At 35.4% G+C, this 26,958-nt stretch overlaps 1 protein-coding gene across 2 annotated transcripts; it reads right to left on the bottom strand.

The window, feature by feature from the left end:
* Positions 1-72: 72 nt before the first annotated feature.
* LOC124414921 (very long-chain-fatty-acid--CoA ligase bubblegum) lies at positions 73-23,308 on the bottom strand. 2 transcript variants are annotated; one of them, XM_046896107.1, is made up of 13 exons: positions 23,146-23,308; positions 18,790-18,860; positions 12,464-12,530; positions 10,534-10,741; positions 8,997-9,131; positions 8,306-8,501; positions 7,888-7,989; positions 7,498-7,644; positions 3,570-4,045; positions 2,527-2,741; positions 2,100-2,251; positions 974-1,099; positions 73-624 (listed from the first exon to the last, which is right to left on the bottom strand). In XM_046896107.1, exons 2-13 carry the CDS (start codon positions 18,853-18,855, stop codon positions 430-432), a joined length of 2,085 nt encoding a protein of 694 aa, XP_046752063.1. In that variant the 5' UTR covers positions 18,856-18,860; positions 23,146-23,308; the 3' UTR covers positions 73-429. The 2 variants fall into 2 exon arrangements, with proteins under 2 accessions (XP_046752063.1, XP_046752062.1); XM_046896106.1 differs by lacking the exon at positions 23,146-23,308 and adding an exon at positions 21,297-21,442.
* Between the last annotated feature and the right edge of the window lie 3,650 nt (positions 23,309-26,958).

Genomic DNA, 26,958 nt, shown 5'->3' with positions numbered 1-26,958 from the left:
CCTCCCAGACGCTGCTTTCTTGTAGAACATCTGGAGTGACCGTTAGCCATAAAGTACAGACTATACGTTTCCCCATTTGCAACATTGTATTACTAATTACATCTAAATTATATGCAAATGCGGTCAGAAAAATTCATGGTGAAAAATGACATAGTATGTATATAATGCTACTGCTAGTGTTTTGGTTATATTATTCACCCCGTTTACCCTTTTTCATTTCGATTATTTAAAAAAATTCTTCTCTTAGTACGTTTTCATCAAGATAACTAAAGTAGGTACATGTTGAGCTACCAATAATTTGCACTATTCATTGCTCGACTTTTTGCAAGAGATAACTCTATAACATCTTCTCATAACCGGTTTTATCTGACTTCACATCCAAAGTCTTGCAGCTCTTAATGTCACCCTGTATACCTATGCTAATTTTCACTATTTGTACATCTCTTCAATTAAATCTGCGTACATCTTGAGGACAACGTTTCTTTTTACTTTTAACGTTGGTCCAATTTCACCCGTTAGGACTGAAAAGTCATGTGGGAGAATCCGGAATTTCTGCACCTTTTGCGCATTACTTGTTGCATGACTGTTTGCCCTTTTAATAGCTTCTTCGATTTCCTTGTGAATCTGTGAAAAGGAAGGAGTCACTTCAGATAATGATAATTCTTCACATCTGTTATAAACTTGTATGTAAATTTTCGTTAGTCTATAAAATCTCTCCAGTGGCAGAATGAACGAACTTTGTGAAATCTTTGTAAAACCCGTAAAATTATTTGCAAACTTATGCAGTTCTGAAGATGTTAGTGAAATGTCAGAAATCACGTATTGACAATAATTTATGCAGTGTCTGAAGCTCTTTTGGAAAATTCAGGAGAAAAAATTATATGAGTTTTGTGAAGTCCTAATCATTGAGGAACCATGCCTTAATAAAAAAAGGTCAGCGTAGTGGGGTTTGTGTAGAAAAAAAAGTACATACAGCTGGGTCCTTGGATTGTATGACTTCCGTTACTGTTTTCGCTTTGCTGCCGATTGACTGAGCCCAAGACAGTGTCAATGGTGACAGCGTGTCCAACGATGCCCCAGTATCAGGATTTACATCAGTCTAAAACAGCAATCAATAATTTACATCCTATGATAACTTCGTCCAATAAATATGTATATTCACTTTAAGAGGGCCAGATTATCGCGAAAACTGATTACTGTACAATAAGAATGTAAATCTTTTTTCTTAAGCACTATAAATTTCGGGGGTGTTGAAAAACTCATAATTGATGTTTACTGTTTTAAAATCGAAAACCAGTACGTAGGTCAGCACATAGGTTTATTTTGCAACAAAACATGTAATTGATTGTCGTAAGATGGAAGGTACACCGTTAATCCAATTTTAGTTTGTGATGCAATTTTCTGTTGAGAAGACATGCCATTTCAGCTTGAGTGCACGAGGCTTCTAGTTTTTCTTTTGGCGAAGTTATGTGCAAAGTAACAATGTATTTTTCGCCACACCTGCACAACAAGTACAACTTTCGACCCCTTGCATAAACAGGAAGTTGTACTTTCCGATGCAGGGGGTGGCGAAAAATAGTATACATCACAAGGGAGTGAAAAAAAACTTTTCCAAACTGCGTGCAAGATTGACACCCGAGCCGAAGGCTTATAAATAGGCGAATAACTTACTTTCCCTCCCTAGGTGCGAAATATACTATTTTTGCAATTTTTCTCGAAGTCTAGTAAATGCATAATATTTCTCATATTACTGTTCTTCAGCAGATCTTCGCATTCAAGCGGAAATGACATGTTTCCTGAAGAGAACAGTGCCAAGGCAGTGCAAATTGGACTAACAGCGTACCTTCAACCTTAGGACAATCAAATGGATTTAGTGAAGAGTGGATCTATGTGCTGATCTGTGCACTACCGAGGAATTGATTATGTAAAATGTGGTCTTCGATGTCTTGACGGCAAATGTTAACCATGCATTTCCAAACCGTCAGAATTTGTATGATTCAAAAATAAAAACGATATTTACATCCTATAATAATCAATTTCTGCGACATCCGGATCCCCAATTATGATTGACAACAACGAAATCATTGACATTTTCTCACCTTTAGAGTGACTAGTATCGTCAAGTATTTTCTCATGTCACCGACAAGAAGTGCATTGCTAAGAGCTGGTAATTCAGCCAAGACTAAATGCTCTATGTGAACCGGCGGAATGTTTTCACCACCGGCCGTAATTATTAATTCCTTGATACGTCCTGGAAATTAAGAGGATATCATATAATATTTTGTGAAACCCAAAGTGCCTTAGTCTTAGGAGAATGTAGGATACCAAGGAAATATCAAAGACTTTTCCACGCCTCTGACTTACAACCTGATATTAAATGAATTATGATAGAAGATGAGATAGTTCAATTTTCATAAAACAGGAGTAGTAGAAACAATTCTATTGATCGACCATCATTTCAATTCTCATTTTCGCAGTATTACATATTCTTTTTCTATGAAATCATACAAAGGTAATATTACATACCTGTCATCCAAAGGAACCCGTCTTCATCATATCGGCCTAAATCGCCACTGTGTAACCATCCTTCATCGTCTTTAGCTTCCTTAGTTTTTTCTTGTTCTCCAAGGTATCCCATAAAGATGTGACGACCCTTCATGCAGACTTCGCCTTCACCAGTAGCATCTGGTTTGTCTATTTTCAAGCGCATGCCTGGCAAAAGTGGTCCGACACTTCCCAGTCTGCAAAATGATGTAATATAATCAACATTGCGCAAGGTTATCCAAAACAATTAGACTAGTGATTGAGTTTAAAATATTAGGAAAGCTGCATTACTGTACAACCAGTAATTGGTGCCTTTGAGAATAATTTAACAAATGATGGTTGTATTAGTGCAGCAGTATTCTTTCCTTATTTCTTTAACAGTCGGGGGACATATAGAGCAAATAATGGTAGTTTTATAAGATATTCTTTAGACAAATGTAATTTTGGAAAACAATTTTACTTATTTCCTTGTCTGAGGGATTGTTAACTTTCATCAGGTTTGTCACAACATGCAAATAATTAATGAGCAAGAATATAATGATTGCAATAAATTGTACTTATACGGCATAACGTGTGAATTTTAGAAATTCAATAAAAATCAGAGATGAACTGATATGTGATCCAGGTAAAGTCGATTTGGTATTAAACGATTTCATTATCTTGACTTAGTTTCGTTAATTTTTTTCATTTTCCCCAGCCATAAACTCTGCAGTAATGTAAACTTATTTTTCAAACTCCCGAGGTTAAAATTGTCATTAATTTAGAACCTGTTTTAACGAAGTTCGTACGGTTAATATGATAGTGCATTTTAATAAGAAACCGTTATTTTGTAACTTTAGGATTGTATAAAATTCAATAAACCGTTATGCAGTATTTACATACTAATTTCTTGAAAACTCAATACTTTCAATGTTATTCTGAAATTGAATAATGCTGAGTTTTCTTTAAACGTTACATTACATTGCGTTAACGTTACTGAATTCAACCTTGTCTCCTATAGACGTTTATTATTATCCGAAAATTACCTGTAATTGTCATTTCGGCTCAGAGTGTGAGCACCAGCGCATTCTGACATTCCAAAAGCTTCCATGAGAGGGATATCAAGGCTCATGAAATATCTTTTCACCTCGGTACTCAATGGAGCGGCGGCTGTCACAAAGATATTGCACTTGTCTAGACCAAGAGTGCTCTTTATTTTGCTGAAGACAAGCCATTTAGCCAACAGATAGCTCCAGCTCTTATAGTCCACTCCGTTCATCTTGTTTATGTTATATTCGAGTGCCTGGGCTTTGGCCCAATTTGCAATCCACGTTTTTATCACTCCGTTACTTCGGGCTACGGCCTGCATTTTTTCATAGATTTTTTCCCACACTCTGGGGACTCCTAAAAAGACGGTGGGCTTCGCTACCTGCAGAGAGTTTATCAGGGTACCCTTTAAGGCGTCTTTGTCAGCAAAATATACCGTTCCAACAACCACCATGCCTGCATAGATATCGACAACCTGCAATAAATAAGAACAATATTAATGAATGTTATTATTTTTGAAACCGTAATATGGGTAAAATACTGTAAAAAATGAAATGGTCTTACACCGGGATCTTAGCTTTACACCTCAGCATTCATAAGTTTCTGTAATTCAGGGTTCATCAGTATATATGATCTAATGGAAAATTTGTATTTTGACACATTCTCGGTCAGTGTAAGTTATTATTGCAGAAATGCACATTCATTGACCCCTTAAGTGTACCTAAATTTCATTTTTAACTAGCATCTTCAATTCTTAATTCCTTTGTAATGAATTTACAAGTGATTTTCGCAGGATAACTTCATTGAAATGAAAAGGTATTTATCGAATATACAATTGGAAAAAAAAATTATTTCTTCAATAAAGAGATTTGAGGTGAAATAACGCCCGGCAATTTGAAATTCGTATATTCGACGATATTGATGAAAACAGTGTTTTTTACCGTCAATGTTAGCATCTGTAGAATAAGTATCGTACAACTACGATGATGCGATGTCAACATCTGATGATACACGATAATTTGGAGTGTTAAATAAAAAATTGAAATAAAATAAAATTCAATTAAAATTTACATCTTTACGCGCGCTCGCGAAATATTTCCGGCTGGTGTTGCTTGCTACAACCAGTTAAACCTATTCGACACTGTGGATTTTTTTTTTTTTGTTACTTTGCTCAATAGAGTACACTTATGGTGTACTAAAATCGCTGATGCATATGAGAATATACGAATACATTTATTTATGAAAAAGAACGAGACGGTGATATATAATCTACTATGTATATTTGTTGTAATTTTAATATTCACAATAATAAAAACCTGATTAATTGAGACTGGATGTACCTTGAATTCAATCAAATTTTTGAATATAGCTGATTTTCAATCGTCCAACCGGGTTGTTAGCAGTTTATCTCAGAGTGAATAAAAATCGTTCTCCAATAGAAGGTGACCGATTACATGTGCCCGGTAACAGCAATTTATTGCAACCACTCGTGATTAAAAATCAGCCTAAGCAAGTTTTCACACCATGTGGGTGACCTACACGAAAATAGATCATAAAAGAAAAAAGAAAATTGGGTGCAATCTTAGGGTGCCATATAAGGAGCACTTTCCTTTTACGTCAATTTTCTGACACAGTACGACACTAAGTTACTTTATTGGCCTATTCCTTTAGATCTGATCAATGAAATCACTTAGTGTCGATTTGTGTCAGAAAATTGAATTAAATGGAAAGCGCCTGTGGTTACAATTGGAAAATGTCCTTATGACGTCAGAGCCTGGTCGTCGGCGCCATTTTATCACCACATAACCTAAGTTTTTCATTTTAATTGAGGCAAATCGCAATTCTTGGGCTTTCAAATCACTCATGTCACATAAATTAATTAAATATATCAATAATATATCAGGTTTAACATCCACACGCGAAAAAACATGGTCAACAGCCAGCTGTCAGACTGGTTGCATTAGTTTGATTTTTTCCACCAGATGACGCATCGTAAGGCGCGGTCTTACATACAGGTCTGGGGACTCTAGTGGTGGGGGAAGTACGCTTACGCTGCAGTTTTTGTTTTTCAACGCTACCGCTAGTTGGCACTAATGGTAAAGTAATGTTCGCAAACATAACCTCAAATTTCTCAAACTTTGCAAATGCCGTGGTCCAAAAGTACGTAAAAATAGTGAAAATCGCATAAATCGTACATCGTTATATTATTGTTAAGAATAACGTGTGCCATTATCACTTTGTTATCGCACACCACTTGTTGTTTGAGAAATTTGAGGTTATGTTTGCGAACATTACTTTACCATTAGTGCCAACTAGCGGTAGCGCTGAAAAACAAAAACTGCAGCGTAAGCGTACTTCCCCCACCACGCAAATTTCGACGAGTCCCCAGACCTGTATATAACACCGTGTTGTAAAGTGCCAGTCCCAATAATAACATTCAAAGTATTCTATGCATCATCAATAGTAAATTTCAATACAATCCATAAATACGATAATTTTCACTAAGTTGGGATAAAATTTCGTTCCTGGAACAATCGGCGCCACCTTCAGAGTTGCCAATAGATATTAATCAGGTGGATTCGAACAACATTTGAAGCTAGGCGCAGAATCAAAATGGTCGTAGTTAACGCAGTTAGACATACTAGTAATTTGATTTCAGCTCTACAGTGGTTTTCAGAGCTCGTTGGATATAAAACATTGTTTTATTCCCGACTGAACCATAATGTTAACTGTTTCGATCTAAAAAGTGGCACGAAAGCGGTATGGTTTTCCCTCTGAACTTTTGCGGGAAAAAGGTACTTTTTTCCATCATTAGCGGGAAAAATGAGATTTGCGGTAAATATCGATAGAATATGTTACAAATTGATGTATAACATCTTAGTTCTCGGTATGTGACATTTGGTGGGATTAATTTTATGAATGCCACGCAAATGTATAACAGGAAGTAGGGAGAAGCGCATGCTATTCAATTTACTATAATATGATTCTTCAGTGCGGGCTACGATTGGTGCTTGTGCTGCAGCGTATTAGCGAAAAAAGAAAAAAAATACAGAGACGGTGAGGGAGGGGGAGAGGGAGGGAAAAAGTGGAAGAAGACACAGCTGTTGACCGTTTCTTCTATAACTACCAGACAATTATTTATAATATACTTCTCTTTTTTTCATTTTATTTTTATTTGTTAAATAGTATATTTTTAGGTGGATGCCCCCCCCCCCCCCCCCCCCCCCCAACATTCTGGTAGGGGCTTCACCCCGTACACCCCCACCAGGGCCTGCACCGGCCTTGGAATCGCTCCCTCGCCCTAGCTCCTGCCGATCCACACCCATATACTAATTATATGCACTTTTGAGAATGAAGTTTGGTGTTATTAATCTACGTTTTTAATTTTACACCCAATATTGCAAAAGACATATCGAGTCCCTATTTTCAAGTCAATAATGTGGTCACAGTTGAGCCGAAAATGAAATCCTATATGTAACTCAGGAATAGAAGTCGACTATTCCCTTGAGTGATTAGTACCGCCTTTGCATCGCTCTGGCAGTAAACCTACCCATAAGAATAATCTCTGACTTTATTCTCTTGTTACATAATTTACTATTGCGCTAGATAAAATTACAGCTCGGGCTACAGAAGTTTGCACTGAACTCTACAGCTAAATTCTAATATCCAAAAATTTAGCCTACAAAAATCACTTGTACGTTTGTATATGCATGACGAAAAGAAACAGGTATGATTTTTTGAAACATAACTGTGGATGGACATGCGTGAAGATGTAATTATAAGATGATTACTCATCATTTCAATATGCGTATATAGTCAGAAAATCTTGTCCGTACAAGACATGCACCACAATAATCGAATAATTATTCACAGGCGATAAATAACAATGAACAGGTATACCAGCTGAAGTTAATAGTTTCTCCTTACCTGAGCCGCTACGTGCGACAGTGGAAGGAAGCTGACGAGTCTGTCATTCCTAGGCGTTAATTTTGCCGCAATTATGATCGCCTTCGCATCGTAGATGAGATTGTCATGGCTCAGCATAACTGCTTTTGGATGCCCAACTGTTCCGGACTGTAAAAAATCTAGGTTTAATTGCAACTCTGTATTTCCAAAAGAGATGTTAAAAAATGATAACCCATTATTAAGATCTGACAGATTAGCTCAAATCTATTGTGAAAAATATTTGAAATAGATATTACAGAGCTATAAATAGCTGCAACTTTTTTTGTAAATGACTATAGTTACATTAAGATCACTGTAAGAAATGGCAAGTTATCTGAAGGGTTGTGATACATTTCGGGCTGAGACACTTACCGTAAAAACCAAAGTGCAACATTCATTGACACAAATTGTCCGCAAGACATGATCCAACTTGTCATCAGACTCATTTTTACCGATTTCCAATAGTTCTTTCCACTAAAAGTATTAAAAAGGTCATTACAATCTTTTATATCTCCAGAAGTCGTCATCATCACCATTGATGAGTCGTATTAAGACACGTATCAGGAAAATAGAACAATGTGGCGATGTACAACATAGTCATTTTGTGGTACCATATACTTTTTGGGCCCTACATAAAACGGTGTTCTTACAATGTCTCATTTTACCTTATCCTTTTTGTGGATAAAAAGGTGAAAATTAGTTAAAATTGTCATAAAATTGACTTTGTTGCTATATTCCCAAGTCGTCCCTACAGTACAAAACAGAACATCCGATATCACAACTGACTTACACTTAGAACACCTTTCTGAGTGGGAACACCTTCATACTGTACAATGGCTTTGAGAAGGGGTAGCTTGCTTTTGATTGCCAAAATTTTCTCCAATTGTTTGGAATCCTCGACGACAATTATATTAGCTCTGCTGCGTTCCGCGCAGTACAGGCAAGCTTCTGCGGAGTTAGTTGTATAAATCCCAGAGGCAAACCCTCTGCAGACATAAAATATTTACCCAAAATTAAAAGCGTCCTTTTTCCAGAACACTATATCTAAAGTATGTAAATTGTTTTTCATCATCCTTTCAGAATAAGACCAAAAAATTTTTATAACCAAAAAACATTGTATCCAAAAGTCGTCCGTAAGACTGAAAAGATATCTAAATGTCCTAAGATTTATCGTCTCAAACGATAATTTCGTCTAGAACATGACTTTGTAAGCCAAAATGGTTTTTTGATGATAAATTTCATTTCACCGACGACATTCATCTGTCGAATTCATTTTTCAGAGTATGAACTTTGGGAAATTGGTAAAACGACGTGTGTCCTTCGTTGTTTGGCAAACAAGCATTGCCAATAAGACTTTTGCACTGTGATTGCGACAAACGCTTGTGCTACGAAAATATTCATTCGTGTTAAAAATTTACCAAAAAATTTCAACGGGAACTGTTCGTTATTTTGTACTGCAATTTTTAACGTAATTAGCTCACCCAGCATGTATGGCTGCAAGGTCAGTGATGAACCATTCGGGACTGTTGAACCCAATGATACAGACGCCATGGTAGCGCTCCAGTCCAAGCTTCAAGAATGCTCTCGCCACGATCCGAACCTGATTATGGTATTCTCTGTCCATAAAAATTATAATCTCAGTTTGACCAAAACAATTGGTGGTTGTTTGGGTGCATCTTAATTTATTATAGTGTACATCTTGGAATTCAAGCTGGAATTAGAGCTATTACATAATTCCAAGTAACATGTAGCACTTTTCGGACAGCATTGCCGTAGTTCGTAAATAGTTACAAACGGTGAAATGCAAACGCGCAGAAGAGATCAGTCAAAATGTCCACCCTGTCGTTTCTCAGGATCGTCCGTTATATTATCAGTTTTCAAATAAGTACGTTATCACATCAAGTGAAATCGACTGCAAATACAGCCATCAGCATTATTCGTAAAATCAGCTAGCACTTCACATGTTCCCAACATTTTTTATATTGAAACTATTAGAAAAAAAATGAAAGAAGAAAACTATAGGGCTTTTAAGAAGGCCTCTCTCGAGAAGGCAACCACTCCTCAAGGTGAGTATACACATAACTTGAGGACTTACAGATTTGAAGACTTCATAACTCCACATGATTTACGTAACTTCACGAGACTTCACGTGATTTCAAGTGACTTCAAAAAACTTGTTTACGATGCACACCTGTCCTTAGGAGCACCCCCCCTCCCTCCCCGCCCTTGGTCTCTCATAACAGGCTGAAGCGTTAAAAATCTATGGCATTTTTCTTATGGACCCAAAACACCAACGATTCATGGTATTATTCAGACAATATCAAATAATGGATTGTGTGCATATATTTTGTGATCATTTTTTTTTATGTATACTAAAAAAATAAGGATCGTTTCATTAAACCGGAGTGCATGCTTCATCGTCTGTAGTTTTGTAAAATGTTGAGACAAATCGCAATATCTTTTTCTGTTTTTGTATAGCGAGTTGTTTTCTTCTTCGATCAAAATCGATTAAAATGTCTCAACAGGCGTGTTACCTTTTCAAAGTGAATCCATCATGCATACAATGCAAGAGTACAAAGTCATTGAATCAACTAAACGTCATGGTCGACGAAATGAATATTTATTTGTGTCAATTCAAAGTCTACTGGTCTATCAAGATGTTTGATTGGACTATTTAAAGCAACTAAACATTCTGTTAGGCCAAGAGATCTCGAATTAACAAAAATAAATATTCATTTTGCCGCCTTTGTCTGCGAATATAGTTATTTCAACGACTTTTTTCTTTGATGGTGAGTGTAATTATTGGGTGCCTGATGCCATTGTTTAAGATAGTTATACGTATCATGCTTAGAATGACACAATTGTGTCATATCATTGTAAATGATCCGCAATTCTTGAATACGTATGCAGAGTTACAAATCCTTCAAGGTAACCATGGCAGTATTCATAACAGAAAAAGTATAATGCTCTGATGGTATCTCAATTTTCGCAATTCATAACTTCTTTATAAAAACGTACTTGAAGGTATAGGTGATTCTTCGCCCATCGATTCCTTCACGGGATACCAAGGCTGGAAAGTTGGGGTTTTCTCTGGCCGTTTTTGCCAGCAATCCTGGCACTGAGATAGGCACATGATCGAAAGTTCCATTTTTTTCAAGTTCAATGCGAACTCGACCGTCTGCTTCAGTCGTGGATATCGAATCAGCCGCACGTACTTGGTCCGGTCCTGAATCCAACAAATCAATGCCATCGTTACAGTAGTAAATGAAACAGCTACAGAAATGTTGTCCTTTCAACCTGTTTTGTTGCATTTTTGTTTTTTTCCACAAAGAATTATCTCAGATTGTGAAATTTGACTATTAGTGCAATCTATTTGGGGTTTTCGACATTAATGGAGTACGCTGTGCGGATATGTACACAGAGGTGGTCCTTGATAATTTTTTTTTTTCGAATTTATGGGCTCTCAAGTGCTTGAACGCTTTCAAATTGATAAAAGACAAATCACGCTTTGTGATCGAAGTATTTTATGGCAATAACATGGAAAAAACTTTCTCTGCTCTTTAAAATGTTATAAGTCGTTGACGAATATACTTAATATAATGCTTTCAAATGGTAATTAACGTTCAAAGTTTCATCAAAAAGTCTTCTTCTCTTACCCCCGCCTGGAACTATTGAGAGGTTGGACTGTATTCAAATTTTGTAAAATTCAATTTGTGAAGACACGACAAACAATATGACTGAAATCGAAAGAAAAGAAAAAAAATTCTCTGGATAGATTCTTATTCAATAAATGTTCTGGATTGAACTGGTTTTTATTTTTTTTTAATATTGATGGTTGAAATAGGCGTAGGAGATCATTGCACAGAAATTCACGTTGATTCAAATATTTCGACATCCCCCATGAGTATATAGTTGAATGATTTCAGATCATTGCAAAAAAAATGTCCCAAAAACACGGTAATGATGGTTTACATACTGATTATCGTGGCGCTTTGATCACATTAAAATCTCTTCACCGTGAATATTGTATTTATACCTATGGTAATCTAACATTAAGCTGTGCAATAAAAAAAAATTGCACCAATATAATTATACATACCGAGTATTTCCAAGTAAGCGCCACCGTGTATTGAGTTGCCTATCACTGAGGAGCACAAATATCGTTAAGACAGACCTACCCAGTTATCGGTAGGACATTGAACACGTTACCTACCGGGTTACTTACCGATAACTCGGTAGGTCTATCTAAGCGATACTTGTACCCCTCGATGGTAGGCAACCCGATATTCTGCAGCGTTCACTGAGATACACCCTGTATATTAGAGTGTCCAGAGATCATAAAAATTCTGGAAATCTGGAAATTTGAAGATCTCAGGGACTTTTATAGCGACTCTGGATTTTTCTCGATCAAAGTTCAATTATTAGAAAATTTTATCAAGCGTCGATTGCAAACGAACAAAGACTCTCAGCTCTAGGTGAGCCTGCGAATCAAACTGATTGTGAATGATTCTGAGGTTAATTCGAGATCTCTGTGCTACCGACGCTCTTGTGAAAGTGTACGAAAAGTGAGTAGTAAGTGGAGGATACTGGAATTTCGGCCAAACCCTTCATCTTCCCTTGTTTATCAAAAATCAAGATACCGCTTTTGCAGGGTTGAACGATTCTCAAATTATACGTGTTCAGTCAACAAAAGAATTCTGGCGAGCTGTTTTTAACGCAAGTTTTGTGAATTTTTCACAGCGATGTATGAAAATGAGTGTTAAAAAATGGCGGTGTTGAAATTGATCAAAATTAAGCGGTAATTAAAATTCAACATGATATAATGTTGCGCGTAGATAGGAACCATCAGGTATAGTGTTAGATTGACATTACATTTTACTGTTCCACAGAATTTTGCATTGAACTATAATTGGACACCCCGTATGTATATGGTGTTCGCGACACTTACCGTCTATGTCTGTTTGGTTTGAAATAGCGAATTCAACCCCAGAGCCATTTGTAGCAGCTGATGATCTCTGAAATGTAGGAAATGAAGTCAAGTTGAGAAAATTTAATACACCACGATGACGAAATTTTTGTCACGTTTAGAGTAAGTTTAACGTAATTGAGTCAAAAGACTTTCTGCGTGAATAGAAAACGTGCTGTTATTACGGAAGTCCCTGTTCAAAGTAACGATCAAAAACTGTCCATCGAATACTAAGTAACGCCATGACATACTTATAAACAATGCATAAACAATTGAAATCTGCAAAAAAGTTAAATCATAATTCATATCTTTTTTTGCAATCACGGTAACAAATGAAAATAGATCAAGACTGTCCAGTAAGCAGAACCCGAAATTTTCCTCGGTGTAATCGCAGTTACAGACAAGAGAACAAGGCCAATAGAATGTTATAAAATACACTGTTCTAAAGTGCGTTTTGCCAACATTAGGCTCGACATAATGTAGCTTTTAATTTATGCTACAACTTCAAGTTTGACAACAAATCGCAGCTCCCGCAGGGATGAGGTATAAAAAACATCAAACGATTATCAAAATACTTTCTTAACATTAAAAATGCAATACGTTACAAGCTTGTCCCAAAGCGCTCTAAAGCTGCTTGAAGCGTATGTCTCGGATACGTACCAAAGATAGAAAGCCTGAGCGGTTTTTTTGTCGTAACCGAAAAGGAACACCCATGCATACCGGAGAGTCACAAGAAATGACCCAGAGATACTCGTCTTTACCGACTGATTCGACAACAAATTTTTCCCCATCAAAAATCGACGTAGTTCGATATTCAAATAAACACTGTAAATATGTGATAAATTAAACGTTCTTGTACCCTTTCACGTCAGTAATAACAATTTTTACGATTCGAAAATTTGACGCCACCCAGAGTGATACCCTGTAGATAATAAACTACTCTATATAGCTATGCCCAAGGCAATGAGACTTTGCTCAAAGGTATTTATAAATCAAGTCGCCATCGCAATGCTAAGTTTCTGGATTTATGAATTGAATAAAAAAAGTGCAGCATCGAAAATTGTCGCCACTGGGGAATACAGTATAAGTATTGCATTTTTAATCATGTTTAATCAAGTCACTAATATAGTATGGATCCATATCTTAGAGATACAATCCAATTGATACATTTTGCTGTATCGATGTTGCAATCGATGGTTGATTCTTTATTTACTAAATTCATATTTAGTAGTACAGTACCTAGTTATTGACTAAGTTTCCATCTGATGTTGAATGCCACTGAATCTAAACCCTTAATATGCAGCAAACATCAACCAATGACAGCATTGGTACAAAAGAATGTTCCATTTAATTAGAGTTATAAAATGGTAAATTTTGAATTGTGCTTCAGATTGAAACGCAGTAATTCACACAATTCATATAATTACATATGATTAGTTGTAGTGTATGATATGTATTTTTCAGTTTTTACATAGCGGTGAAAGTATAACAATATGAAAAATGTAAAGTTCAAAATAAATGCAGCCAGGAATTGTACGGCAAAACACTGTTAACGTCAACTTTTCCAAACAATTCACTTGCATCCAACTAAAAAAATCCCCGTGAGGTAAGACATTTTTTTACATTAGTCGATTTCACTAGGGGTTAATACAAACATGACAAGATATCTATAAAGCTGGTAAAAATGATACCTTTTTCATCTTCCAATTATAAAGGTTTCGAATATTTAGGCATTTCAGTTTAACGGTATTCTCACTTACACCCCTTGAAAAATGTATAATTGAAGTTTCACTGTACTAACGACATCAGACAGGCCGTATTATTTTTAATTTTTTTAAACACCAAATGCACATCGTTCGTACAATTTTTTTTTATACAACACTTAATTTTATTTGACAAAGAATTTTGTGTAAATCACCTTGAAAATATTTTGTAAACAAATACTGACTTTTTGGTGCTAAATTACTCGTATATTGACATAACCATTGTGTTTAAGGTATTTTCTGTATTAACATCAAGTGATCTTTAGTTAAGTTAACCTCGATCATCTTCAGTTGCACTTTTTAAATCGTTGTGCCACAATATTTTTGTTTGAAAGACCAACATCCAATTGCAAGTAATTGATGGGTAGTAGCGATCAAAGCTTTTGACAATCAGAGTTTAAGAAAATGTAGAGCGACAATGAAAAAGCAACAACTCGATAGATATCGTAGCTCCTAAAAATCCGTTGAATATTCAACGTCTTGACGATGCTAAAGCTGTGATTATCCAGTGATAAATCCAGTGATTTTCATGGAAAAGCGACTCGAATCAATGGAATTTTAGGATTTCTCATTTTTACCCACTGATTGCATGATACAGTTTAATCATGCAAAGTTAGTATATTGTGTTACATGTGCGAAAAATTGATGTTTTCTGATGAGTGTGCAGTTTTCATTGTGATCGCAAAGGCGAGTGATATGTTCACAGAATTTTTTCCAGTACATCTGTGAACGAAAGTTTGATTCGCGAAGCAACGAAGGTGCTCCTGGTGGTGCGTAGAATTTGAGTTATTATAGATTACTTACGCTCAAAGACGCAGTCCGTAAAATGGAGTTATTCGAAAGTGCGCATGCGACAAAAAAAACCGCCTAGAGTGTAGAACCGAGCATTTCAGAGTTGTGCGCATGCAACAACATCAGATTACCGCACTGTTCGGAAATGGAACCTTTTCACACGCTCCATAACTTCGAAAATCAAACTTTTCCGTTTTTCACCCAGGTTACGAAGTTGACTGCACGAGGCGGAAGCGACCATTTGTCGCACGAGTGTTACATACTGCTTCTTGTAAAAAGTGCCGAAAGATTCAGTCTGGTGCCTGTGAAGCGGGCAAAAAAGAATCTAGACTGTTAAAAAAAAAAGCGCGCGCAAAAGTAACTAGAATGGTAAAATAGCGTGAAAAAAGTAACTAGTAGGTGTAAAAGAGACTATAGTCGATCTACGCATGCGCAGCCCATATCCTTGTAAGAGGCGTTACTTCTCACACATTTTACAGGCGCCAAAAGAGGAGTTTTTGATTACGTCACTCAACAGTTTGCTCGGGTAAATCATTCAAATTTATTTCCAAACCGCACGCGAAATCTTACTGAAGAAATACATGATAATTTCCCTATAAATCCATTCAGCAACAAAACGTTGATATATTATCATTTCCATTTTATTTCCTTTCCAAAAATAACTGCCAAATGCAAATATAGAATTTGAAATTCTCATGTTACGACTTACTTAGACGAACTGCGTAGAAAACTCAGACCGGGAGCAACCGACGAATGATTTGATCAGCTGATATGTACGTATACTTCAATAACGACTGTAAGGTTTTATACAACTGCTGATTGTGAGTAAATGTTGTAAAAAACATATCATATCAGCAACTTTGACTGTACACATTAAATTAAACATAAACTAACGAATCCACGATAAAGAAAAAATGGAGGAGAAAATTGCATAATATGAAATGGGCAAATGAACGCTTTGATCAGACGATCGTGTGATGAGCAACATATCGATTTAAAAACCACTATAATATCTGAGCCTTGGCTTAGGCTGTTGAAAGTTCACTGATAAGAACTATATGCGACTTCAATTGCCGTTGGCCCTCGATATCAGTATAACGTATCTAAACTGACGCATTTTTCAAAGTTTTATATACTGAAATTTTTTAAACCGCTTACCATTTCTCCTTCCAGAGCTAGGTATAACGAATGCGGCAACGTCGAACTTTGGCGGACGACTGATCAACATTTGCGTGAAAACGCAAACGTTCGATCGATCATCCCATCGACTAGATGAAAAAAATTTCGATTTCCTAACTGCTGACGACGTGTCGATGATAATATTCTTGCATGCTTGCTCTTGGTCTTCTCTTTTTAATTTTCTGTCTTTCTCTTCATATTTTACAATTAGTTAAACTAATTCAGTTTTGAAACATTTAAATGAGTAATTTCAAGGAAAAATATAACCTAAAAAAATCTAATTGACAATATTTTTAGAGCAATGCTTTTGTGATGTATGCATTTTAGCGACCGATTCTACAGACATTGATGCAAGATCTACAGGCTGATTCAGCACAAACTCCGAGAATAGGAGGAGCTTAGTCGATCAATGGTAGTCACACCGCATCCAATCAGACGAGTGATGAGATGGACCACATTGAAGCAACGTTAATAGTGATATCCAAATTGATGTTGTATGGTGTATGATAACCAAATACTTCCAACCATGACAAGAAGTGTTTAGATACTGGTGTTCATGATTTTCGAGATAAGTGTTCAAACTGAGAGGCGTCTTATTGGAGATAAAAGACAAGACAGAATTGCGTTCAGAATAATGTTTTACAAAAAATTCCACATCGTTCGGTAGTCAAATGCGGCAAACACAATACTTCCTTAATTCAAAAAAATACTTTTATCAGACGAAATACTTGTAACAACTTAACATATTGACGAATGATCGTGCTGATTATCAATTTATTCAAGACAACACACCACCAGTTCTTTGCAATAATGTGAATTTTGCATCAAGAAAATGTGTGATTGAAATGACAAAAATTAGATTGAACATACCTCGTATGAAATTGTTTTACAACAAATATTCAGCTTGTTTTAATTCATGTTTTGTTGAGTCAGGAATATAGTGGTTAAAACGGGTAATGAATTTGTTGTTACCAAAAAATTTTTTACAGTTTACAAACAAGCTCCGGTTAGATGAATGAAGTACGACGAATTTTGACAATCTAACTGAATCGAACTTGTTGAATTGAAGTCATCGTATTTGGAACAAATAAGGGATACTAGATTGAAGTGAATGGATTCCGACTAGATCTATTTTCTTGGTCCAAGAATTCGTTTATCGATGATATATATGCTTCTTATTTATTCGTTTAATCGAGCAACAGAGCTTCTTCTATTTTCAGAGATTGTACTCAATCACCCTGTACACAACGATAGATTCGACGACAAAGTTCCAGTCCATGAATAAACCTAAAGCATCAAGGATTAACTGCGTCAGAAAATTTAATCGCCACAAAACGAGTGAATTGTAAATCATATGTTATCGCATTCGTTTATGTAAGTCCTATCCTTCAATGCTTGTATATATATATATATATATATATGTATGATTGATCATGACCTCCACGACGAACTTGCAAGAGGTTCTTGCATGTTCCGAAAAATTTCTTATCCCATCCAAATTATTTGTGTGTATAGTTATTCTCGTTTCATCTGACATTCGATGCGTTTATTGTATATTATACCTTATATTTTAAAATCTATACACATGCGCTCTAAATTATTAGAACTTTTTTCTACACCTGCACTTTTTCAAAATGCACTCAACACTGGGAGCAACAAGTGAACTCAAAAAACACTCAACGTGTCTTACGATGCTTCGGAAAAAAAAACAATTCACGATTTTTCAAATTAGCAACTCCACCAAAGTGCGTTTGGCTCAAAATAAAGATTCCGTGGAAAAAGATAAACGTTCCAAGTTATGCGGAAGATTGTGCTTATTTGATTTTTCCTTTTCTTTTAACATTTTTTTTTAAGTATACGGAGAAACATGTTGCAGCATTTCGATTATTATTCCTTTCCGAAAATACAAACTTGTTGTTCACTATTCTTCATAAATTCAAGGCTGAAAAAAATAAATAAATAATTTCTTAAGTGAAAAATCAAATGCGAAAGACTTTCCATATAACGTATAGAACGCTACTATTTTCCGAGAATCTTTCTTTTCACGTAAACAAACTATTTAGGAGGTGCCCTCAGGGGTTCGTCGTTGGAAAGTCGCAAATTATTTTTTTCGAAAACACCCTAATGTTAATAATATATGTAAATAAAGAGTGAAGTCTTGATAGATATTTCACGTAGAATGCTTTACGTAAAATATTCGCATATGATGTACAACGTATATAAATATAGAGCAAATACTCCAATAAATGAATTGCCCAAATGAACTCCCACATTTAAAATTACTGTTGTATATAAATTATTTACTTTTTGTAGGCTGCTGATTCACTGATGTCCACATGAATTAATGACTTTGAAATTATCTCATACACGTGTAATATCTAAGATTTGTATTAAAATACGAAACCAAATTCTCTCGTTATTCCATCATCTAATAATAAAACCACATTGTTGTACGAAACGTAATAAATAATGTACACTTGAGATCGTGGCAAGACGATATGTGCTGTTATCTGCGATAGTATGGACTTTGATCAAATTTTATATCTTCAATTTTATGCATCTCTAAAATCTCACCTTTGATTCTGTTACGTAGGCGTTCGTCGCATGGCCGTTTAGCAGCAATACTTCCTCCGTCGACATTTTATCTGCAATCAAAATTATATATGTCTAGTATATATAAGTTCAATGTATTCACTTCATGTCTACCTGTTTATAGAATTTACCATTATTAGTATTCAACATCTTCGATTATACATAACGTGTTGAATGGGCTATTCCATGCCATTTCTGCTAGTGTCAAAAGGTCACCATTCCCAATTTTTTATTTTTAACTTCAGTCAATTACAATATTCTCTAATACAATATTCCGAAGTTAGAAAGTGTCGAAATTTAAATTTTCAAGCTACTTTTGAAAAATTTGAAAATATTACAAAAAATTCTATGAAAAATGACAGAGATTTTGAGAAATTAATAAATCACTTTTGAAAGTGTTGCCAAATCTTTGAAATTGCCTTTCTAGAATTTAAAAAAAATTATTCTCTCACTTTTCAAACGGTCCTGAAAAATCTAGAACAACAAATTCCGACATAACATTAGTAAATAATTTCTAACTTCTAAACCAGTGATAATACCACTTTTCGCAAGATTATAAAATTCTTTTAATCTTGCGTTGAATTTTTCTTAATTTGACGAATTTTTTATATTTAATAACATATCGATTCACATTTTGTGACAATTCCGTAAAGTTTCGGAAAATTTTTCACCAGGATTTTCTATGAATTTCCGAAAAAGTTCAAAACTGGGTTTGGGAAATTTTCCTTAGGTTCTTGAAATTTTCACGAGAATAATACGTGCTAAAAATTCCCATAATAATTTCACCAAGATTTCAGGTATTTCCACGAAGAATTAAACGCGAGATATTTACACAAATGTCCAAACCACGTGTACGTAAATATAATTTTCCATGAGCAGATATATCGCATACGAATAACGTTTACCCGTCCTCCCAGTGATGATTACTTATGCTATATATACAGCAGCGGATGAGGTGACGCGGTCAAAGTCCACGCCGAGATCTTAGCGGTTTTCGTTATCGTATTTATTACTAAAGTCTATACCAAGCGAATGGGTACAAACTGTATACATAGGCGTATATCCAATAGTCCCCTACGAAAATTTACTAGAGACATGTGTTGATTTGAAAATTTGGTAAAAAAAAATATTTGTTTGTTATTCCTATGAATAACACTTCTTCTTTATCAGGTTGAACAAAAGGTAGTATCTAAAAAAATGATTGACTTTTTTGTGTAATGATGAAACAACGGAAAATTTTTCGCCAAGTAACCAGGAAGCTCTCGAAAAATTTAGTATTTAAAACAAGAAGGAAAAATGTTGTGAGGTTTGATATGTCGTATAGATATGATACGCCAAGCGTTGTAAGAACGGGTAAAAAATAAACGCCTGCTTCGGTTTCAAATAAAATAACACAGAGGGTCCAACATTAAAAATGAAACATCGGCTTTCGACTCAGTCTTACCTAACATTAATAAATAACCTAATTTTGTTTGAATCTTAATCTCATGTATGTACGGTTGAGCTTGACCTCACGACATATATTCATTCTATGGCCCGCGGCATACAAGACTCGTCGCACATGCAAATACAGACGTGATATCGAAGATTGAAACACATAGAAACTCGATGCAATACCACTGAAATTTGTAGCCTGAATTTCGTGTTGCGTAACATTTTTCGGAGTAAGGAATTCATTCTCTCTGCGAGTAGGTAATACGTGCAATATAATTACCGGAACCGATTCGCGTCATTGAATTGATATAAGTTGTGAAATCTGCGAAAATGTTACCTCGTCCAATTGTATTCAAAATAGTGAATATTTGTAGCACAGCTACCTTGACCAAAGTCTTCGACTGGAAATTATGTACTCATTATCGTTAAAATTTTACATAGCAACAATTTTATGAGCCATTAGATAGAGCAAATGATTTGGTTTACTGTTCAGATACATATTTTCATTGGGTGTACAAAACAAGTGTATTTTTCAACTATTTGAATGAGATTATAAACAGTCATAGTCTTTCAAGCTTTCACCAGCACTTTTACTCATCGTCAACAAGAAAAATAAGACTATAGATTTGAATAAATATTGTTGTTGTTATATTTTGAAAAAATGTTAATATACTTAATATTTTTTATTCTAAGATATAGTACAAAATCATTACAATAATAAAACATGGATTATTTCATCCAAATTAACAAACAGTCTCAACACTTTAAAGTCATCTTGTTTTTTGATAATATGGGCCACGTAATTTGACGGAGTCGACGACAAACAGAATGATATGCGCACAAATAAAACTCACGACACAATTTGGGAAAGCAGGAAAAAAAAATCGCGTTATTCGATTCGAAACTTTTGGAAATAATCAAGATTCGATGTTTATAACTGCGTATTCGTATGATATTAAAACACCGTTCGTACTATCCTACACTTATGATATCGGTGGTTTAATGATTACTGTATTGGTGGGGTGCAACAACGCCGTACTACATATTTAATATACCTTTGCAAAGTAAAATCACCATCGTAGGTAGCGTAGTCGGTATAATACAGGCACTTCCTTCTCGCGTGTTACTTCATACGATACTAGGGCTAACCCTATAAAGAGTAAATGCGGTGGTGTGACATCCGTGGAAATCAATAGACCAAGGTATCACACCATTATTGGCGGGAAATTTGAACCTTGGAGTCCTCTAAGCAACAGAAACAACCGAAGAACGCCGCAGTGATCTTTCCTCGTACTTTGTACTCTTTCACGTAACCGTTTAATCTGCACAATGATACGATACTAGATCGTGTGTGCATACACACATACATAACCTACATATTCATATCGTAATCTGCAATTAAAATCTCATGAAAGTTTTTTTTTATGAATGCAGGTTGACGTTTTCAAGTATTGTAACGAAACGTATTTTCACTGTTCTGACGATAAATAAGTAGCTATGAGAAAGGGAACCCACTATTATTTTCTCACCACCTCAAGAATTGTATACATACTATAGATAGGTACACGTATGTGTAAGGTATAATAAATGTTTGTTCGCCTATCAGATACCTGTGATTATTTTTTTTTTTTTTTTTCCCCCCCGGTACCTAATAATCGACGTGACTGCATATAATTTATCAGGTAGATGTGACGCTGCTGTATTTCTGTATCTGGATACGATTAGATGAAAAAAAAAATGCATAACGTTTGTTCTATCATCACGCAAAGCAGTTTAATTATGCCCATACCCGATGATAATTGACTAAATAAATTTTTGAACGCTATAATTATTAGGGTGGTCGTTGAACGTTGTTTTTTTTTTTGGATCGCAATGTCAATGTTGGATTGACGTAGATCGACTTTAAATATATAAAAAAAAATCAAAAAAAAAAAAAAAAATCTCTAATTTTTTTCAGATTTTTATTTCGAACCCTGAATCTCTCTACTGGATTTTTTTTCACTGAATTCTCGAGCACTAGAATAGGATTTCCCACACATGTTTATTTATTTACTTTAAATTGCAAAAAAATAATAATAATAATAATAAATAAAAAATAAAAAATTTGTACACTTTTTTTTCTTTCGTCCTCTTTCTCTACTGACAAAGCTATACTTTTACTTTTCCGGTGAAAAGTATCGCGAAGAAACTACTTCCTGGTTTGTTATTCTTAATGAGGTTTATCTATTTTCTGTTTTCTGTCGTTTGCGGCACACAATCATCGTGCGTAGCGAATTATACAGTCACAATGTTTGTCTTCACCCTAAAAGTATGCTCCTTATCCGAAACATCGCAGATGTGAAGAAATGCAACGCCCCCAGCCAAGGTGATACTCTAATTGTCATTAATGGCATTTATACTTTATGTATATTGAACACATCACCTGGTTCTATTATAAATATACACACGTACGTATAAACACACACATCCATATATACGATGCCTTGTGTAAGTTGATAAGATATGCATGACCAATATTGGTCTGTACAACAAGAAGAGTTTTTAATATTTTTGCGTTCCACTTACATTATCACTGATAACTGTTAAGGTTTTCTGTACACTATACCATAAATATAAAACATATAAATACTTTAGGGATACTCATAAACTAAACTATTTGAAAAGAGAAGGTCTAGAGGTGATAAATAAAAATGGAACCAATTATTAAGACAAAATAACAATAAAACAAAAGAATCGGCAGAATCAAATATTTGCACCTTGAAGAAGGTGTACGTGGTATGCGGCAAACGGACTGAATGAAGAAGATAAACAACGGTATAGCTCAACGAAAAGTGGAACGAGCAACGGTATAACTACTTCATTTATAAACTAAACAGTATTTTATCAAGGTCCACGTATACTCACAGCTGTGTTGGATGCTGCGAAGTCGGTTGCCAGTAGCCAGCTGAGTTTCGTATTTTTTTATATATAAGCTATACTAAGTTGGCAGCCGGCGGAGTCCCGCGCTGGTTAACGGACGGAGTTCAACTGAGGAATAAACGGCGCGAGCCATACGGCGTTTGTCACGTGATCTGGTGCCCCGACAAGGCAAGGCTTACCTGATACTAGACACACGGAGGTGATACAGCGGTTCTACAAAGCTCGCTACATACCATATCATGCCATATTTATCTTAATCATGCCACGGTTCCTGCCAATCAGAAAACAAATAACTATCTTGGGCTGCAACCACCGGCTTTTAAGGCTCCGCGCCATGTGCTGTACGGGTCGTTGGATGCAGCTCGAATTGCAGATCCATTTAGCTAGAAACGAACGCCGGTTTCCGCCGGTGTCATGGTGTCGGTACATAAGGTCGTCTACCCTTGCCGACCGAGCAAACTCACCCTTCATCTTCATGTATTAAATAGACAAACGAACGGAAAGGTACATAGGGTCATGTAGTACTCCTACCCTTACCGACCAAGCAAACTCACCCTTGATCTTCCTATATTAAATAAACAAATGAACGGAAAGGGTTCAAATTTCGACGGTATATTGTTCTTGTGTAGCGGATTTCAGGAAAGCTTATATTCTGAAAATCGTAAAAAAAATGCGTGGTCTTGTAACATGTGTTACTATTCCCACGTTTTGCGTATTTCAGGGGCTAAAAAGTGGATAGCTGAGATACTTTACGCAATTCCGAAGAGAATAAGGAGTAAAATGAGCCATCGTGAGACTGTTTTCATGCAATATTGAGGTTGCGAGACGAGAACGAGTAATTGCAATAGGTTCATTAATAAAAGATGCTCTAGTCAGTTCTTACCGACCGAGTAAAATGTCAATTAGTTTTACTATTATCAGAGCCCGTAAAACACTGACGTGTCCACGGATAATGCAATTCTACATGCCATGCGAGAATAACGCCGTAAGACTTATTCCCACAATTCAATGTTAATTCAATTACAGAAATACATTTTCTGCTATTATAATTGCGCAGAAAGAAACATTCTCTTTTATCTTTGTGCCCGGCGTTGCGTGTAGCATTGCACTGATCCAAATCCGTACTTGTAGATCTGTTATCATCGCCGAGGATTTTTCTTCTTCTTGCTTCTTCCACCTAGGCACTTTTCTTCGTGTCGGCGCGAATCAGCTGAGCGAAGGCCTGACCAAATTACTGCAATACAATTCAGCTGATTATTATTTATACCATGGAACCGCATGTGATGCTATTGTAAAAATGATTCGGCTCATAAAGAGTATTATTCCACGAAAATTTCGAGACCTGTGTTTTATGTTGCACATTTGAAGCTCTCTTCGTAATGTATTCGACTGACATTTTGAATTAAGAGGACGCTATTGATCAGTCTTTACCGACAGAGTAAAATGTCACCGTTTTTTACTATCGACGAAGCCTGCGCAGGACTGACATGAACATGCCGCAGACAGCACAATTATACATGAAATGTCGAACAAAAATATCTAAAAACTTTTTTGTCTTGTACGAGAATAAGGCCCGGAAATGAATTCCTACAATCAGTGGTGATTATTTATAGACATACATTTGTTGGCACCATTGCTGCGGAAACCAAAACTCTTTTGCGGTATTCCTATTCGGCTGACTATATCATGATCTTAAGGGACGCGTCAGTGATACTCTACACTTTTTCGATTTGCTCGAAATTTAAACTCATAATAAAGCTTCCTAAAAAAGTGATTTTCACTTGCTTCCAATCGGTTACGTTCCGTATGTGCCCAAGTATTATTTAAAATAATGTGAAAAAGTGCTATTTTTTTAGAAAGCTCCTCACGTCATAATTCTTGTCGTAAAAATCTGACAAAATTCTACAGGTATTGGAGGAGCGCGAGGAACAAAAGTTACAACGGAAATTGCGATCCGACAAGGTACCACTTAATTGTCCCAATAATTGGTAATTGACAATTTTCACAAAGATTTTACAAGTATGACAAGTGGTTTGCCGTATGTATATCAAAATTTGCGTTTTCTTCAACGTTTCTTCGTTGCTTCTGTAAATTCATAGTTCGACGAGTCATGCCAAAATTTTATCATAAGCAACTATCGAATTTTTCTTATTTTTATTACTGACCTATATCCTATAATAATTTTTTGTTGCACTAACTATAGAGTCCCTAACTATTTTCACATGTCAGCACGATTGAAAAAAACAAGAGTTATAAAACAATTATGCGACTTGTAGCTGTATACAAACAGAAAATCTAGTATGTATTACAATTTTTTTCAGTTATAATCACTCGTACTATATTGTTTTGTAAATATTGCGATGATTTGGTGTTGATACAACAATAAATTATGGGGACTGATTTAATTTAAAAAATGTTAAATAAAAAAATGTATTTAATGTTACAACTTTCAGAAAATGTAGTACAACGGACAACCCTAACTACCGAGGGGGTAACCACTTGACATATCTGTATCTCAACCATTTCACAACTGTTTCATACATAATTTTATACTATTTCACAAGAATTGCATACAATTTCACAAGCATTTCACGCCATTTTGCACCATTCCACACGTATTTCATACCATTCTAAAACCTATTTCTAGGTTTCTAGGATTCTATCTCAAGGGTTGTTTCTCCGGGTAAAAAAAATGTTTGAATATATTAGTATCATATGCTCGATTATATACTTTTAGAATTTGCGATAATATAATAGAACATTTTTCTTTGGTTTTTCATGAGATCTACATAGAAAACAATAAAATAAAAAAATAGGAATCAATATTGCAGTAAATTTTTGATCTTAAGATGTGAATTACGTTACGGTTACACATTGTCATATTATTGAGACGTTGCTCTAATGAAGGGGGGATTAAAATACATTATTTTGTCACAGACATTGACGAATAATACATCATCTTACTCAGGAAACATGAAGATAATAAGACAATCTAATGTAAGATTCATCTTCATCTTGTTCCTCTTCTTGGCTGGCTTCTTGGTTTTCTTTTCCCATTATAAGGGATGTATAATGAAGAGACCTTTTGTTGATGAAAGTCTGACTGTACAAATGAAGTCACCAGTATACGAAAAATCTTCGCTCGAAATCATTCGTACGGGTTCCTAAAATTCAAAGCAGTTTTTTTCTTTATTGCAAAACAAAAACGGCATACAAAACCTAGATTATATAAACGATATATTCAAAAAATTTCGAGAACCCCGATACACACCTAACAGATTTTTTTTCTGGATGCCATCAGGATTTTACACATCCACCGGTTCCCAAGGCTCTTTATCACGAAGCACATTTCGTCTGAGTGAAATATTCCGTGGTCCGAAGTTGTAGGAGCACGAAGAGTATACTTGTAACAGAAAATATTTACATATTTATGTATTATATTTATGCTTTGTATGAAACCGAGTTCAAGAACGTTCTCAGCTAGTTTGTACCATGTAGAAAGGACGCTAATTCTGGAATCACTCGTATCTGCTTGACCTTTGAAATATCCTTTTTGTTTCCAGTAAAAGTCTTTTCGGAAATGTAAACAAAATCAAGTATTAATCCTATCTTGAATTTACTCTTTATATCATCTTAAATTTCAAATATTACCCATTCGCCAAGGCTAATTTTATTTTCTCTAATGGTTTTTTTTTCCATATCGAGATCTTTTGGATTTTTACAGTTTGTAATTCGGGTTATTTAATATCCAATTGCGCCAAACTCGTAAAAAAAATTGCATACCGTAATCTGTACAAC

The sequence above is a fragment of the Diprion similis genome, chromosome 14, assembly GCF_021155765.1.
Source record: "Diprion similis isolate iyDipSimi1 chromosome 14, iyDipSimi1.1, whole genome shotgun sequence".
In the NCBI taxonomy this organism is placed as follows: Eukaryota; Metazoa; Arthropoda; class Insecta; order Hymenoptera; family Diprionidae; genus Diprion; species Diprion similis.
This window is presented reverse-complemented; position numbering and strand designations above follow the sequence as displayed.